The sequence below is a fragment of the Ostrinia furnacalis genome, unplaced genomic scaffold, assembly GCF_004193835.3.
Source record: "Ostrinia furnacalis isolate ACB-3 unplaced genomic scaffold, ASM419383v2 OfSCF0639, whole genome shotgun sequence".
NCBI classification, from domain to species: domain Eukaryota; kingdom Metazoa; phylum Arthropoda; class Insecta; order Lepidoptera; family Crambidae; genus Ostrinia; species Ostrinia furnacalis.
In genome coordinates, this window is record NW_021130878.1 from 86554 (window position 1) to 105267 (window position 18714).

The window sequence follows — 18714 nt, forward strand, 5'->3', positions numbered from 1 at the left end:
TCGAGTTTAATAGAATTCCAAAATTAGTAAAAGCTAACCATTTTAGTGTTTTATTTAATGATCTAGCCTCTTGTTTTAGTGTTTGGCTTTTTTTGCAACTACGAGTATCAATTAATATTAAATATCCATTTATTTTAAAAACTTTATTAAGTGGGTAACGTTTGGTTAAAAGTATCTTAAAGTATACTTTAAGATACTTTGTGTTTGATGTTAGATTTGTGTAGGCATTACAATTTGTTCTCTAAACAAAATGATTTATTTATGTTAGTACTATTGAACGAGCGTGCATAGCGATAATTAACGACACTAATTATTATTGATGTCGTGCAGACCGGTATATTTATTAGTTTTCACAAGCAACAGATCAGTGGCTAGCTAACCGTCATTTAATATGGATCCACATAATATTCAACAAAGGAATATTTTAGAAAAAGTTCTCGCCCGGGTCGCTGAAAAGTTATACATACAGAGATGGCGCTACGAAGTCAAAAATGCAATGCAGGATATTGTTAACTACGTCGGCTGTCTCATCCCTGTCATGCTGATCGACGATTCCCGTGACGTCACAATACCTTTGATGATAAAACTCAATGAAAGTCATACCGTGCCAGAAATGGATCATTTATTCAGAGGAGCTTACAACAGGGAGGTTTACGTCTATTCGACATTAGTGCCGCTGTTTAAGAAATATGCGAATGTGCCAGAAGATTTCTTCCCGTCGTGTTTCTATGCGGAGTCCACAAATGACAGAGTCTTAGCACTGCACGATATGACTATAGATAAATTTGAAAGATATAACAAAGGAAGATTCTTAGATGAGGATCATTTAACCCTGACTTTGGAAGCTGTTGCCAAATTACATTCGTTTTCCTTTATTCTGAAAGAATTGAATAAGCTGAAGTGCGATGAAATCATGGAACCATTTTCGACACAGAATCAACCCCACTTTGCCAAAAGTTTGAAAGGGTGTTTTAAAAAATATGGTGTCGATATGTTTCAAGGCACTAAGCATGAAAAGTTCTTTATTAAAATGTACAAGACAATGGACAATATGACTGTGTTTTTTGATGAACCTGTAACAAAAGCACATTCTTTGATTTACGGGCATGGTGATCTCTACAAAGAAAACCTTTTGTTCAAATATTCTGTAAGTATCTAAATAATCATGAAATTCTATAGGAAAATATGTTACTTTTTACGTTAAAAGAGTGCGTTAATTTTTATGCTACTCTTATGAGACTAAGAAAAATATAAGACCCAAAATCTTTTGATTCATAAGGTACTCTATTCTGTAGATCTTGGACTTATAGACTCGTTTACAAAACGACATCTGTATTAAAAATATAATATTTTATTTTTCAGAACGAAAAGCCAGTGCAAGTATGTCTACTGGACTATCAGCTGACCCATCTAATGAGTCCAGCGTACGACTTTGTACTCCTAATTATGAATAGCATTGATTCAATTGTCAGAAAGAGGCATTATCATATTTTTTTGTCTACATACTATAATACTCTGGAACGCTCTCTGCGAGCCAAAGGGGTAGATGCCAATAAAGTTTATTCAAAAGAAAATTTCAACGAAGACATCAAAGTAGTGTTTTCAATGTGTTTCGGTATGATTATCTATTCATTTACACTGTGGTTAGACTTAGAAGGTATGGAATCTCTTGTAGATCCCAAAGGCATTGATCCAGAAGACAAAAAGGATGAGGTCGAGTTATTTAAGAAGATAATCGGCGATGTAGTCACAGATTTTAGGAATTTTGGAGTGTATTCTTAGCATTTTGTGGTTTTTAAGAGTTACCTATAAAATTATAATGACATTTTCAGTCTGTAAACATTAAAATCTTTTTATTTGAAGTTTCTTTCAATGATAAAAAAACATCGTAACCGATATTATAATCACATGTGTTTACAAACAAACGATTGATATAAAAGCATGAATATTCAGAGGGCCGTCACGTTTATTGTGACTCGGAAAAGGTTATAACGAAACAATAATCCAATTTGCGATCTTCGCCATTACATTTTGCACGTTTTATTTTCCATTCGGGAGGTTTCCAATGAGATTTGGGATAGCGATGTGAAGTATCGAGGTATCGATTAATTTTAATACTCGTTTATTGCGAAGTGATTTTTATTATGGATTTTTAAAGCTATTATAACATATTTTTTCATGTCACATGTTGGTTGTGACCGAACCTGTAAGTAACGTTTCCTATTTAAATAATAATAGCAATTGTACCTATTTAGGTTGTTGTTATGTAATGTTTTGTATGTCATGTAGTTGGTATACCTAAATCCCAACTAATATTATAAATGCGAAAGTAACTCTGTCTGTCTGTCTGTCTGTCTGTCTGTCTGTCTGTCTGTCTGTTACGCTTTCCCGCTTAAACCTCGCAACCGATTTTGATGAAATTTGGCATAGAGATAGTTTGAGTCCCGGGAAAGAACATAGGATAGTTTTTATCCCGGTTTTTGAAACAGGGACGCGCGCGATAAAGTTTTTCTGTGACAGACAAAATTCCACGCGGGCGAAGCCGCGGGCGGAAAGCTAGTAAATAAAATAAAAATAAAATAATGGTCTCATTTCACTCCAAGTTACTGTAAAATAGTTTTTAAATTGAATCTTTAATTAAAGTCTACGAGAAAAGGACCACCTTGCCAGGAAAGGAGGCCTGTAGGTGAATAAACTTTACATAAGGCAAACAAAAGATAGGAATAAAACATTTTTTTTCCTGCTTGAATTTATTTATCGACAAGTACAAAGCGGGCACATCACTAATTTGGGAACAATAGAGGTGGCGGGAAATCGCCGCGATGTGGATTGTTCATTTTCGTTTTGCATATTATTATTATTTAAATCAGGCAACCCTTCTCAGTGACACCTACGTATTCATTAATCGCGCGGCTTAGCATATTTTGACAGTGATACAATTGTAATTGACCAATGTGGTGTGTGGGAACGTTTTTGGAGATTTTGATCTTAACCGTTTCTTGACCTGCAGGTCTAAAAGACTATTATAAAACGACAATCAAAGCTCAATTCAAGCTCCAACAAAATTAATTAATTTACACAAATAAATAAAAAATAATAAATAAATACTTATCCTTAGACATTTACACTGCGCTTCTAGTCCCAAACTAAGCAAAGCTTATACTATGGGTACTAGATAACGGATATGTAAGTACATACAATACAATATAAACATACAAGATACACAATCACAGGTGTACTTTAACTAAGTACACTGTGATTGTGTATCTTGTATAGTCCTATTTAGTTTAAAAGCAAGATTTGACCATTTCATAATATAGGCCTAAGAATTATTGTAGTGTTTAGGTAGGTAAGTTAGTCCTAAATGGGCATGGGACACTCATTTTCAAGTAAGTGCTCTAGTAGTCAAATGTCTAATTAAACTACTTAGTATTAAACGTTCCGGGTAACTTTTACAGTATATGCGAAAACATCACTAAGTCCAAGCCAGATTCACAGACGTTTATTTGCTTTTAGCCGAAATGCACTCATATGTGTGATGAGCTCATCATAGTTAAGCTATGAGGGAATCCAAGTCATTTCGGCCTATTTTGGCGTGAGCTTTGGTTGCAAAGCTCGAAACAGTCCGCCCTCAGAAACGCCCCTCACTTACTCGTACACTAACAATTAAAATTTAATAGCACAGTCTACTAAATTGTAACAACACACATCAAAATAAACTAACTGCAAAAGCATCGTAGTTTCGTTAGTTGTTATTTTGCAATAAAAACGTAGTCTTATGTTGTAATTAATTGTATTATACCTATATTGTAGGTACCTACTTAACTAAGTACCTATTTAGAAAATGGTAAGTTAGTGGGCACATGATAGGTTTATTATCAGAAATTCTCTAAAGAACTTATCTTAATCGCTGAAAGTAATAGTATAATACACTGTATAAACTCTAAAATATCATATAAGCTGCTTAAGTACAACTTAAATAAGTTTAACAACAACTGATATAGTTCTCAAGTTGTTTAAATTCAACCGACGTTCTTTAGTCGGCGGGAAGCAGATTGCTACTAAAGTTAGTTTAAAGTCCGTAGTTATGGGAATAAATTTATATTTCGATAAAGTTTGGTAGTAAGTCCGAGGTAATAGCATACTGTCGACAAATCATAATTGAGGATTTATCTTCTCTGGTCGATGCAATCATAGATCCGATTTATGAATCTTTAAAGTCGATTTAAACTCATGCTTAGACTTTAGTCTCTCAGCTGTATTGAATTGACGTAGGTACTCGTAGGAATCTAGAATCGAGAAAAATAGGGCTTATTCCCCGTTGATAATCCCCGTCAACGGGGAATAGTGAACTTTTTGTTCACTAATCCCCGTTAACGTCGTTATATTAGGATTTTATTTTTAACGTAATGGGGATTAACGAACTTTTTAGTTCATTATTCCCCATTATAAGTTTTATAAGCTCCAATTGGCGTTAACGGGGATTAGTGAACAAAAAGTTCACTATTCCCCGTTGACGGGGATTGTCAATGGGGAATAGTGGAATAAGCCAAAAATAGTTGATTTAGGTTAATACGAGTTATAATATTTTATCTACAAACTACATAGTAAATGAGTGAGTTTACGCTGACGTCGTTTACTTACTTACGTTATAAATTAAGCCTATTTTTTATTTGCGTGCCTACCTCTATCGTATCGTAACTTATTACTTATACAAGTTGAATATTTCTAATGCGGTTGGAACAATTATTTTTTTGGATCTTGGTTTTTGCGGTTCGCGTTGAACAACGAAAAGCATATTACCTGTCAAAAGTTAGAGGAAAATACCTATAATTTATTAAATTGTATGGAACCAAACAAACAAATACCTACTGGTAGGTAGAAAAGCAGACAATGTAACAAGAGTAAGATAAATATGTCATCAGTAATTAATATAGATTTATTAATTAATAATGTTACGCTCAATTTAAACAAAAGATAAGAGAAGTTCAAAAGGGTTAATTTCTTATTGGAAATAACATAAATTGAAATAAAAGATAAAGAAAATGCAATGTAAAGGCAGTCGACTTTTTCAAGTTAAAAGCTCATTTTTCTTATTAGTTTAAGTAACTTAACAAAGTAAGGTGGGTGGACCATGGAAGACCACTCTAACGAGTAAACGCTTTTTATTCCTTTATTAACTGGATAAATGAAAAAAACAAATTATCAAATAATAGTTTGTTTTATTGTGTAGAAATATAAATCACTTTTTTTTAACCTAGCTTTAATCAGTATTCATTAAACTTAAGTTTTGTTAAGCTCTTCCAAATGGCCTTGCAAGCAACACGGCTCCAAACAAGGCCAATATTATACATCAGTCGTTCAACTTAAAAATAGAGTTGTAACAATTAAATATTCGCTTTTACTAAAAATACATAATAAGCTCTTTCATTTAAGCAAAACATTAAATGCTCAATATATTTTTATCATTTTTAAAAAACTCAAAGAACATTACTTGAACACCATCGTATAACTAAGAATATATTATTGGAAATTATATAAAACAGTAGTAATGAGTATTATATTGACATCAAATAACTTGCCAACGCGTATTATAATGAAATTAAAAACTTTTTTTTTTACCTCAAATGGCCTTCTTATGGGTCCGTTCTTTGTAAGGCCAAAATGAGTTAATATGAGTTAAAAAGTTTAATAACCCTTGTAAATAAAAATATTATAAATATAAAACATTGTTTTAACTGTAACGGTACGTATTTANTACACTGTATAAACTCTAAAATATCATATAAGCTGCTTAAGTACAACTTAAATAAGTTTAACAACAACTGATATAGTTCTCAAGTTGTTTAAATTCAACCGACGTTCTTTAGTCGGCGGGAAGCAGATTGCTACTAAAGTTAGTTTAAAGTCCGTAGTTATGGGAATAAATTTATATTTCGATAAAGTTTGGTAGTAAGTCCGAGGTAATAGCATACTGTCGACAAATCATAATTGAGGATTTATCTTCTCTGGTCGATGCAATCATAGATCCGATTTATGAATCTTTAAAGTCGATTTAAACTCATGCTTAGACTTTAGTCTCTCAGCTGTATTGAATTGACGTAGGTACTCGTAGGAATCTAGAATCGAGAAAAATAGGGCTTATTCCCCGTTGATAATCCCCGTCAACGGGGAATAGTGAACTTTTTGTTCACTAATCCCCGTTAACGTCGTTATATTAGGATTTTATTTTTAACGTAATGGGGATTAACGAACTTTTTAGTTCATTATTCCCCATTATAAGTTTTATAAGCTCCAATTGGCGTTAACGGGGATTAGTGAACAAAAAGTTCACAAAACTTCAAATATTTCTATCGTTGACTTTCGTCCAATTCTGTAATCAATAGATTATCTTCAGCTTCAGAGGCAAAACATTGTATTGGCTTTAGTCATTCGTGTTTTAGACATGTCCCTAGTGAACGCATGAATTATTTATTATTTACAACGAGGTAAATAAAGATGAGACATTGAAATCTAGAAAGATTTCAAGCGATGGGCCTTGTAAGGAACCATTGGCTTTGCTGGGAACACTACCAATATTTTAACTTAAATCGAGGCAAAACTATTATTTTTTTCTTTAGTACCATAAACATATCCTTATACGACAGTTCACAGTAAAAAAATATGAAATAATAATAGGTTATCTAACTAAAAACGTACGTTTTGCTGTGCGCGCGAATAACAATTGTAACGTCGATGACCGAAGTCCACGAATCGTGAGATCGCACTGCCACAATAGCGACGCGAGCGACTCGCCGCCGCATCTGTGGCCTTAAGTTTGATGGATCTTAGTGTATAGCCGAAGGAATATGTGTTTTCATGTCAATAACTACGACTTTTTGATAGTTGGCCTTCAAAGGAGCGTGGCCTTCCATGGTCCACCCACCTTATAAAAAAATAATTTTAAAAATAATACTAAGTACTTACTTACCTACAGGTAACTATTAAAAATATTTTTTTTTGTACAGGGAAAAGAAACATTTTGTGATGGATCTCAAAAAATTTTGTGATTTTTAATTTTCATGAAGATCTTACTCGAGACTTTTTCCAGTAACTAAGTATAAACTTTGGTCCACGCCCATGTCAAAAATTCATCCTGTATTGCATTGCCATATACTTATGCCGCGCGATAAGTACTTAGTAATTAATTATCTTCATTATGTAGGCATTTAATTATACTTACCTACTTGCTGCGAATAATATTCTCGAAGTCTTGACACAAACAAACTAAGTGCTTTGTGAGAGGGGTGTGCGGCAAATTTTCAGTCAACATGGACGAAGTAGATAATTTAAGGAAAGCTCTGAACATCGTGGCCAAGAAATTGGGAATCAAAGAATGGCGCTACCAGCACAAGATTGCCAATGGAGACGCCTTGAACTTTCTGGGCAACTTGAAACCTGTCTTGTTGATAGACGAATCGACTTCAGAGGAATATCACCTTATCATTAAACTTGCTCCTTACCTACAAGGACTGGAATCCGTAATCAAATTCGCCTACGACAAAGAAGTGTACGTGTATGCTACGCTGTTCCCGATCTACAGAAGCCTGGACACTGGGATCGACTACGAGAAGTTGTTTCCGAAGTGTTACTACGGAGATTCAGATAACCAACTGTTGGTGATGGAAGACATGACGACGCTTGGATTTTTCAATTACGTTGGACAGTATTTAGATAATGACCACATAAATGAGTCACTAAAAGCTGTCGCCCGATTACACGCGCTGTCCATGATTTTAATTGAAAAGAAGATTCATCTACCCAATTATAGTCTTCGACCATTTGTAAGCAGTGATCCAGACTTTTATTTCTCAGTAATGACTTACTGCATGCAGAAACATGCCACGTTATTCCAAAATATGAGTCACTACGATTTATTAGTGAAGCTGCTGAATAATTTTTCGAATAATATGAATTATAGCTCGCTGAAGGCTAGAAAATTGGTGTATGGACATGGAGATTGCTGGAAGGCAAATGTTTTATTCGAATACAGGGTAAGCATTCTTTTTTCGTACTTACTATACGTTACCTGCACTCATATTAGATAGGATTACACAGTTTTAGACAGTTCAACACTTACTAAAAAATATTCCACCTCCTTTTTAAGAGTTCCACATTTCACTGCTGCATAATTAAAATAAACTCAATCAGCAAGATCCCGTTGCTGTGCTGTGCTGTTGTCAATCTATAAACATATAGAAAAGTCTTATTTAAAGCATTAAAGTTAGTACAATTATTTGTATTGCAGAACAAGAAACCAGTGGGGGCCTGCCTAGTCGATTACCAACTCAGTCGGCTGATGAACCCAGCACAAGATGTTCTCTACTTCGTCATGACTTCCACTAACTCCAGCATGAGGGATCAGAAGACCGTCGATTCTTTTCTATCCACCTACTATAACGAACTAACGAATATTCTCCAAAAAAATGGCTTAGACTCAAAAATTTTATACTCCGAAGAGGATTTCCAGCACGATTTAAAAGAGGTATTTCCTATATGCTTTAATGTAGCGTTTGTATCTTTCACGATGTGGTTAGGCCTTGAAGATATGAACTCCTTACATTTTAGAACGGAGAAGGATATTCTTGAAGACAAACGCAAGGAGATTGAAAGTCAACTGACGAAGATTCTATGGGAATTATTGATAGACTTTAAGGCTTTGGGTTTTTTAGACGAGTAAAATAACAACTCAAGCAGTTCGCAAACAAACGGCCAAACATTATAGCAATTGAGTTATTTGTGAACGAACATTGGTTAGAGGGGAGGAGTAACCTGTACGTACCTACTTATTGATGATATTATTTAGTTAGTTACTTACCCAATAAGTATTCTTGTTGAGAATCAAAGTGAGCTGTTCTCAAACTTGTCTTAGTCTTGCTGTAATAATATAACCAGTTCAAAAATACAGTTTTTCATTATAAATCTCCTGTAGGGTTCGAAGTTAGGCTCAACTTAGACCTACGGGGAACATATGTTTTTTTTTTTTTTTTCCATAGGTCGCTGGTTCAAATCCGGCTCGAAGGACCATATAAATCTCCTGTAGGGTTCGAAGTTAGGCTCAACTTAGACCTACGGGGAACAAACTCTCTGTCTGTATCGGTATTTTTATTTAGTTCAACCAGTAGGTAACTTATCTCGTCTCATCAATCTAAAAGCTGCAAATCTAATGTAAATACATTAATTATTTACAAAATAAATCATCTATTTACAACTTACTTGCATTTTTACTTCGATGTTGATAGAACCTACTGTTAATAACAAAAGAAAATTAGTTATAAGAAGTTGTATTTAGAGGTTCGAAAATACTACACCTATTTTACTAAAGAAACTGATTTTGAAAATCGATGGCTCCTACGTATAAAGACGAAACTACGTATAAGCAATGATTTCCCTTTGCTCTAATCTATAACATCAGCAAGAAAAAAATTTTTTTTTCCATTAGATACAAAATAAAATTTTAGGCAAATAGGTAGGCGTATGTGCAAAACTACGCCACGTATAAAGCCCAATCATTCGATTCTCCCATCTATTCGAGTAGTTGCTTACATAAAAATATATTTTTTATAATCTTAATCTATACTTATAATAAATCTGTAGAGAGGTCAATTCTGTACATGAAATATATTTTCAAAATAACTTTCAGGGGGTGATTAGTGATCGATACTGATGCCAAAAATGCAATCAGTAAAATTTTTGTCTGTCTGTCTGTCTGTCCGTCTGTATGTTCCTTATAGAAACAAAAACTACTCGACGGATTTTAACGAAACTTGGTACAATTATTCTTCATACTCCTGGGCAGGTTATAGTAGGGGAGACCTAGGAGAGTTGTGACAATTTTTACTCTAGGGGCCATATCTCGCTCAAAAAACATTCCACAGCTATGAATCATACAAATTAATGTAGCGCCGTTCCTTCTGTTTTCAAAACAATCACCAAAGTTAACTAAAGTATTAGGGTTTCTAAGAAAATCACCAAAATCTTAGACCACTCTCTCTGTCACAACTCTCCTAGCACCGAGGTAAGTTGTGACAGGTACCGAGGTGAGTTGTGACAGCATTGTATTTCATCTATTGGACATAAAAATACCATAATACTCAATCAAATATGATTTTTTAGCAAAAAAGTACTTTAATCATCATTTAGTAACAATTAAAACAAATAGTTACAGGATGTCGTTACACAGATTGAGCCACATTTCTCCGGCTTTCATTTTTCTCCCACACTAGATTTTTTTAATTATATTTTTTAGCTAATATAGTTACTTAATATATTTTCTTCCTCTTCTGTAAAAATAAAATAGTCGCGGTGGCATAATCCATGGACGGAGCTTCGCCTTCTGGGTTTACTTGATAAGCCTCTTTCTTCTTAATATGTATATCTTGACAAGTTTAGATTGTAAGAGGTCGCAGCATATTATCTTAAACTTTAACCCTTTTTAACCTATCACTTCATAAGCTAGGTCCTATATTTCGACTCCAGCAAGCAGTTCCTCTATATGGCATTCATGTATAGTTATTAGGCAATCAGAATCAAAAAACTAGCAGCAGGCGATTATACAAATTATGAACCTACTAACACACAAAAAAAACATCTAAAAATATCGTGGAAATCGCCCATCAGAAAAATTAAGTAAGCTAGGAGAGTTGTGACAGGCTTTCACAACTCTCCTAGGTGTTTAAAATGACGACTTGGTTCGAATAATATTTTTTATTTTCTAAACACGATGCGCACACAAAATATCAGTGCTACATTTTGAGACCTGAATAACCATGCAACTTAAGAAAAAATAACACAACAGTGCACATTATACTAAAACATGATATAAACTTAAATAAAATTATGACGAAAAACTTACTTTTCGCATTTTTTTGTACACAGACGTCATATTTACGTAACCGAGCCTCTAGCGCCGCCCGCAGGTCATTTTTTTTTTTTTTTTATGCTATCCAAGGCAGGTATTTGACCGCAATCGCACCTGGTGTTAAGTGAGATGCTTAGTCAAGAAGAGCGTCTTAAAAGCGACAAACAAACGTTTTTACCAGCTTCCTAACTATATTAAGTAAGGAGAAATCGTCCTTGTCACAACTCACCTCTGTCACAACTCTCCTAGGTCTCCCCTATACTTAGGAATTCCCACGAGAACAGGAACTAGCGGGAAAATCCTTTTGTATGAAAAATCTAAACCGCTTAAGTTAGACGCTTGAAATTTGGTATGTAGGTACCTTAGTAAACTTAAAGCTTAGTTACAACAAGGAATTCCCGAAACTCCCGCGGGAACGCGAATTCGCGGGAAAAGCCTTTTGTATGAAAAATCTAAACCGCTTAAGTTAGACGCTTGAAATTTGGCATGTAGGTACCTTAATAAACTTAAAGCTTACTGACAACAAGGAATTCCCGAAATTCCCACGGGAACGGGAATTTGATGGAAAATCCTTTTGTATGAAAAATCTAAACCGCTTAAGTTAGACGCTTTAAATTTGGCATGCAGGTACCTTAGCAAACTTAAAGCTTAGTTACAACAGGATATTGCAAAATTCCCACGGGAACGGGAGTTAGCGGTAACAAACATTTGTATAAAAAAATCTAAGCCGCGTAAGAACGGGATCCACGCGTACGAAGTCGCGGGCGGCCGCTAGTCTTAAATAAAGCCATGAAAATTTTTTAGCAAATTGTTTTATTTATAAATTATGACACATTATACAGTAATTTAATTTTAGCGTTAGGAGTCGCATCTCAAACTAATTTGAAAATTATAAATAACTTGAAAAAAAACGAACTGCCTAAGGCATCGTGGGTTCAATTCCCGCCTTAGGCAGTTCGATTTTTTCAAGTTATTTATATTTTTTAAAAATATGACACATTATGTTAAAAGACCTAACTAAATCTTGAGCACAGTATATGGGCGTATTTGCGTTAAAACGTAATAACGATACATTAAACAACTTTTTCTAACTGATTTATTTATTGATATAGCTCATGATAACAATAAAATAATTACATGCATAAATAAAGAGAGTAATCGCTTAAAATATTATATTTACGTTGTCATTTAAGTCTCTTTACGTTGAAAAATATACATAAAATTATAGAAAGGTTTCGATGGCCCCTACCGAAATATGGTGCAGTCCTGTTGTCCCCCCTGGCTAGGGGAGACAACAGGACTGGATTTTCAATAAATGATTTGAGGACTGTGTAAACATTGGGTATTTAGAAGCCATTTATTTTTATAACATAATTTGTGAAAAACTTGACTGAATACCATATTGCCAAACTAAATACCTAAACGTATGTCAAATAATAATTAAAACATTTTGTTAACGAAAAAAATAGAAGTGAAAACACATTAACTCCATACGGTCACTACGAGTACAAAAGAATGCCTTTGCCTTGCCTCTAAAAGACACAAACGCCATTGTGGCTCTTTAAAATTCCATACATCGATAAAATCGAGCGCCAATTATTTCCCTGGAATAAGGCCCTTATGGAGGTAGTGGCTTTTTTCCACGGGAGATTCTGTAGGTATGAGATTGTGGCTTTTGAATAAAGTGGAATATCTAAATAAGTATTGAACTTTTTAATACAATTGTTTTACTGAAAGGTGTATTAAGGAATGAAGAATTAAAAAATGAAATAAAAGAAAAAAACCCTAATGATCATTGGGGCAGTCTTCGTCGGGTACGACGATATTTATATGAACAAATTAGTATACATTCTAAAATTTCCCTTAGTCATAAATGATTTTACTTTATATCACCTGTAAATTCCATTCCTATATTCCATCCTGATTCATCCTTATATTCTACTATCCTTCCCGAGCGAACTTACATTGCCACTAGTACTACAAGGCAACAGTATGCAATCACAAACTCACTGGTTGATTGCAAGACCTTTACATCGAACACGAAAGTCTGCAAATTCATCGTTTACAACGTCAACGCAAGACCGACCTGCGAAATGTCGATCCTGAGCTCCACTTCAAGAAATGTTCCTGACATCTGCGAAGTCGCAACTTTCTCAGCCTACATCAACACGTTCCAAGAAATCAAGTCGAATAAGTGGATCTTCATCCTACAACATAAAACTCCATATGCATTGAAATGCGGCGACAAAACCACCCATGGTGAAATATCCGGGACAGGCATCATTTCGCTAGAAGAGAATTGTAAAATGTATACAGCGTTAACGACACTCTCAGCTGAAAACGGGAAGACGTACAACACCAGCCATCCTATCATAACTGTGGATTTAGAAACCATTTGTATTCCAGAATACTCCAAACAAGAACCATCACTGGAGTTAATACCCATAAAAATTAACAACATTCCACTAGACTCACTGAAAACATTAAAAGAAGAAATTAAGATACAGACGAAACACATAAATCAAAAGGAAATCTTCATAGAAAAACATTCGTCAAAATTTTCCTATATCAGTTTTATAATTGGATTTACTACTAATATTCATGTTTTAAATGCTGCAAGATCAACATATTCAAGATGTTCCGCACAAACTTTACACGTCATCGTAGCGGGTGTATACAAATTTTTAATAAGTAACTGTTTCGACAGACCTCAACGACGACAGCATGTACAGATACCCATGGCTTCACTTCATCATACAACAACTTCTATATCTGAAGACGAAGACGAATCGCCCACTGCAACGCCCAATCCTCAAACCTTGGGCAAAACCGCCCAATCTTTGTTCTAAGGTAAGGGGGGAGGTGTTAGATAATAGCATTTAGAATAAGTACTTCATATTGTAATTACTATCCCAAGTAGCATTCGGGGTTATATACAGGGTGGAAACGATAAGTGATCTCACTCGATTATTTCTAAACTATACAAGATATCGAAAAACTGATTGCTGATCCTGAAAGTGCTTCACAAGCTCTTTCAAACGGTACCAATAATAGGTTACAGAATAAACTGGAACTATTCGAAAATTCAATGTTTCTAGCTTCCATACTAAATGTATGCCAGCCACACAATATTAGAAGTGTAATTTATTTTTTGTTTAATAATAAACTTAAAAAGTCGGTTAAATAAACTCGTAACTTGCATCTTATTTAAAATTATTTGTTGAAAACATTAGTATTAGGCTTTACTTGCTATAATATTATCAAGATAATGAGTGCCATGCCACTGTGATAGTACTAAATGTATGGAAGATGGAAACATTGAATTTTTGGATAGATCCAATTTATTCTGTAAGAAATTGTTGATACCGTTGGATAGAGCTCATGAAGCACTTTTAGGATTAGTAACTAGTTTTGCGATATCTTGTGTAGTTTTTAATATTATGTAACTTTACCAAATGTATGGAAGCTGGAAACATTGAATTTTCGGATAGTTCCAGTTTATTCTGTAACCTATTATTGGTACCGTTTGAAAGAACTCGTGAAGCACTTTCAGGATCAGCAACTAGTTTTTCGATATCTTGTATAGTTTAGAAATAATCGAGTGAGATCACTTATCGTTTCCACCCTGTATAGCATGTCTAGTCGTTCACATGTACTCCACAAGCTGTGTATGTCAGCTGTATACGAGCTGTATAGCTTGCTATAATGCTTTTATAGAACCAGTTTGGGCACAAATTAGACAGCCTTAAGTTCACTATGGCTGTACATGAGCAGTATAATAGCAGTTTAAGTAGTAACATCGGACTTAAGGCTGACTTACGGCACTATATGGGACGCAGTGTGAACTATACAACGTAAATGAGTGTAATAAAGAGTAACAAGTGGCTAAATGCACAGCTTTCAAAGTCCGACAAAAGTACTCCAATGCCACCTAAAGTTCACGTGTGTCCTAAATTATTTCCACATTTTAATATTAGTTTGGTATTTGTACGTGAGTGCCAAGAGGGAAACAACTCGGGCTGATAATCATTTATGCAAATAATAACACGGGTTTTAAATACTTAATAATGTTAATGCCATTGGGAATGCAACTTTATCGTGAAATGTATATACATATTTACAGCTAAAATATTTACGCGCCTCTGTAAAAACGCGATATTAATTTTAAAATATTTAAAACTGGCTGAGAGGAAATCTACAATTTTCCGTTTTTGATATTGTATTGGCATTATAATTATACTACGGTAATTAATTATAACATGAAACCAAAACTCAATCACTCTATCTGCGAAATTTGTGATAAGTCTGCATTAATTTTGGAGATTTATTTGGTAAATATTTTAGGTTATGTAGAACAAAATGGTGGAAATGAAATACGGCTATGTGAACTGTTATAACTCCAATTTAATGCGGTGAGCGTATATTAGGTTCACATGTGTTCTGTTAGAATGCTGTTATCTATATGCAGTTCCACATTTGTACCACTACAGCGCTAACGTCTATAAATTTATTCTAATGTGAACTTATGTACAGCTTTAAGATGTACCTAGTTCAGGTCAATTGTGTATCTTTAATTCTTTCAAATACTGAAATTTTAGAGATCCGCAATAAAAATTATTAATGTCCGTTTAATCGCCTAGGCCAGGTACTAATAGTCAAGTATGAATACCTAAAGCATCAGACGGTAGTGTTCCCGGTTTAAATTCGTTTATTATGCCTGACATTTATTCAAAGCGGAATGAGGAATACGATTTTCAATAGCCCATGTTCTTATTTTTTTGCGAAATGTTAAATAATTGTCCAAATCAAAATTGTATTCACTATCACTAGAACTGCAATCATCACACTCTGATATCTGTATATTTTGAAGGGAACTTTCAGGTTCAGGTATAATATTTTCTCTGCATCATGTACAGAACCACCATGAACAACTAAAAACAGGCTTGGGGAAAAGTGTAATAGAATATCACATTCACATTCATGTTCAGCTTAAAGCAAATAAGATTAGTACTTGTGGACAAATAAACTGCTATTGATGTTAATGGACAACACATAATAGTCCTTTTAACAGCCTACAGTGCACATGCGAACCATTGAAACACTTTTGTACAGATAGTAAAAAAAGGTTATTTTAATTATCACAAATATCTAAGTCCTACTACAACTGTATAACAGTCTAAAACAAGTAAACATAACAGCCTTTGGCTTTATAAATGACCACATGTGTTCTATTAAAATGCTAGCTCTATAACATCGTACAAGTAGACCGTTAAACAGCGGTTGCCGTATCTCTACCCTCCTATAATGCTGACTAAAGGATAGTTGTTAGAGTATTATAACACCAACAATCGTATAAAAGTATAACTCTACACTCCTATAAGTCCCTTAGACAGGTATAGGTGTAATCACCACGAGTGAACTGTACTAATGCTTTAAGTACACATTGGAACTAAATGTGAACTCTTAAATGGAGTAAAATGCTACTTGGGATTTGTTTGTATGTATGTAGTACACTAATTAATTAACTATCTTTATTCTTAAATGATTTGTTTACCATTCCCATTATTTAATTGTATCATTACTTAATGATTGTTTACTATTCTCACGATAACGACTTTACTCATAAGTGTATCCCCACCATTCCCGAATCCTTAAATACCCAAAACTCCTTAGTTCTAGTTCAGTTGTATTAGTCGTATCCTAAATCTCATTGTAACCAGTTGTACTTTTAAAGTTAGTTTTTAAAAAGCCTAGTTTTGCTTTCACTACGTAACAGGGGTGTGCGGCCAATTTTCAGTCAATATGGACGAAGTGGAAAATTTAATGAAAGCTTTGAACATCGTGGCCAAGAAATTGGGAATCAAAGAATGGCGCTACCAGCACAAGATCGCCAATGGAGACGCCCTGAACTTTCTGGGCAACTTGAAACCTGTCTTGTTGATAGACGAATCGACTTCAGAGGAATATCACCTTATCATTAAACTTGCTCCTTACCTACAAGGACTGGAATCCGTAATCAAATTCGCCTTCGACAAAGAAGTGTACGTGTATTCTACGCTGTTCCCTATCTACAGAAGCCTGGACACTGGGATCGACTACGAGAAGTTGTTTCCGAAGTGTTACTACGGAGATTCAGATAACCAACTGTTGGTGATGGAAGACATGACGAAGTTCGGATTTGTCAATTACGTTGGACAGTATTTAGATATTGACCACATAAATGAGTCACTAAAAGCTGTCGCCCGATTACACGCGCTGTCCATGATTTTAATTGAAAAGAAGATTAATCCACCTAATTATAGTCTTCGACCATTTGTGAGCAGTGATCCAGACTTTTACTTCTCAGCAATTACTTACTGCATGCAGAAACATGCCCCGTTATTCCAAAATATGAGTCACTACGATTTATTAGTGAAGCTGCTGAATAATTTTTCGAATAATATGAATTATAGCTCGCTGAAGGCTAGAAAATTGGTGTATGGACATGGAGATTGCTGGAAGGCAAATGTTTTATTCGAATACAGGGTAAGCATTCTTTTTTCGTACTTACTATATGTTACCTGCACTCATATTAGATAGGATTACACAGTTTTAGACAGTTCAACACTTACTAAAAAATATTCCACCTCCTTTTTAAGAGTTCCACATTTCACTGCTGCATAATTAAAATAAACTCAATCAGCAAGATCCCGTTGCTGTGCTGTGCTGTTGTCAATCTATAAACACATAGAAAAGTCTTATTTAAAGCATTAAAGTTAGTACAATTATTTGTATTGCAGAACAAGAAACCAGTGGGGGCCTGCCTAGTCGATTACCAACTCAGTCGGCTGATGAACCCAGCACAAGATGTTCTCTACTTCATCATGACTTCCACTAACTCCAGCATGAGGGATCAGAAGACCGTCGATTCTTTTCTATCCACCTACTACAACGAACTAACGAACATTCTACAAAAAAATGGCTTAGACTCAAAAATTGTATACTCCGAAGAGGATTTCCAGCACGATTTAAAAGTGGTTTTTCCCATGTGCTTTAATGTAGCGTTCCTATCTTTCACGATGTGGTTAGGCCTTGAAGATATGAAGTCCTTACATTTTAGAACGGAGAAGGATATTCTTGAAGACAAACGCATGGAGATTGAAAGTCAACTGACAAAGATTCTGTGGGAATTATTGATAGACTTTAAGGCTTTGGGTTTTTTAGACGAGTAAAATACTTACAACTCAAGTAAGTAGTTCGCAAACAAACGGCCAAACATTATAGCAATTGAGTTATTTGTGAACGAACATTGGTTAGAGGGGAGGAGTAACCTGTACCTAGGTACTTATTGATGACATTATTTAGTTACTTACCCAATAAGTATTCTTGTTGAGAATCAAAGTGAGCTGTCCTCAAACTTGTCTTTAACTCTCTCTGTATCGGTATTTTTATTTAGTTCAACCAGTAGGTAACTTATCTTGCCTCATCAATCTATAAGCTGCAAAACATGTTACATTAATTTTATTTACAAAATAAATGATATTTACAACTTACTTGCATTTTTACTTCGATGTTGATAGAACCAGATAGAACCTACAAAAGAAAACCTAGTTGTAAGAAGTTGCTATTCGATTAAACACGAAAGAATGCAAAATAAATTTCGAAACTTGATGCGTGATTTCCCGCCAAGAACCTTTTTTTGGTTCGATACTTTTCATTTGCAGGCAAAGGCAAAGGCATTACGCCTTACAGCCAAGGCTTCACTTTTTATTTTTCTTAGTTAATTAAATAATGTAATTAATGGTCTTAGAGAATTAAATATTCCTGTATGTGAA

The 18714-nt window shown here is 34.5% G+C and overlaps 2 protein-coding genes across 2 annotated transcripts; both read left to right on the plus strand.

Moving 5' to 3' along the window:
* The first annotated feature begins 370 nt into the window (after positions 1-370).
* Positions 371-2304, plus strand: LOC114366599 (uncharacterized). The gene is made up of 2 exons (XM_028323524.1): positions 371-1147; positions 1363-2304. Exons 1-2 carry the CDS (start codon positions 392-394, stop codon positions 1780-1782), a joined length of 1176 nt encoding a protein of 391 aa, XP_028179325.1. The 5' UTR covers positions 371-391; the 3' UTR covers positions 1783-2304.
* Positions 2305-7246: 4942 nt separating this feature from the next.
* On the plus strand, positions 7247-18363 carry LOC114366604 (uncharacterized). Its single transcript, XM_028323530.1, has 6 exons — positions 7247-8033; positions 8288-8715; positions 12981-13201; positions 13608-13750; positions 16655-17425; positions 17680-18363. Exons 1-6 carry the CDS (start codon positions 7311-7313, stop codon positions 18109-18111), a joined length of 2718 nt encoding a protein of 905 aa, XP_028179331.1. The 5' UTR covers positions 7247-7310; the 3' UTR covers positions 18112-18363.
* Positions 18364-18714: the final 351 nt, after the last annotated feature.

Excerpts from the sequence above, each read along its gene's own strand:
- LOC114366599 (XM_028323524.1), top strand. The coding sequence starts at position 392 with ATGGATCCACATAATATTCAACAAAGGAATATTTTAGAAAAAGTTCTC. Across the intron at positions 1,148-1,362 it reads ACCTTTTGTTCAAATATTCT|AACGAAAAGCCAGTGCAAGT; the intron begins GTAAGTATCTAA and ends TTTATTTTTCAG.
- LOC114366604 (XM_028323530.1), top strand. The coding sequence starts at position 7,311 with ATGGACGAAGTAGATAATTTAAGGAAAGCTCTGAACATCGTGGCCAAG. Across the intron at positions 8,034-8,287 it reads ATGTTTTATTCGAATACAGG|AACAAGAAACCAGTGGGGGC; the intron begins GTAAGCATTCTT and ends TTTGTATTGCAG. Across the intron at positions 17,426-17,679 it reads ATGTTTTATTCGAATACAGG|AACAAGAAACCAGTGGGGGC; the intron begins GTAAGCATTCTT and ends TTTGTATTGCAG.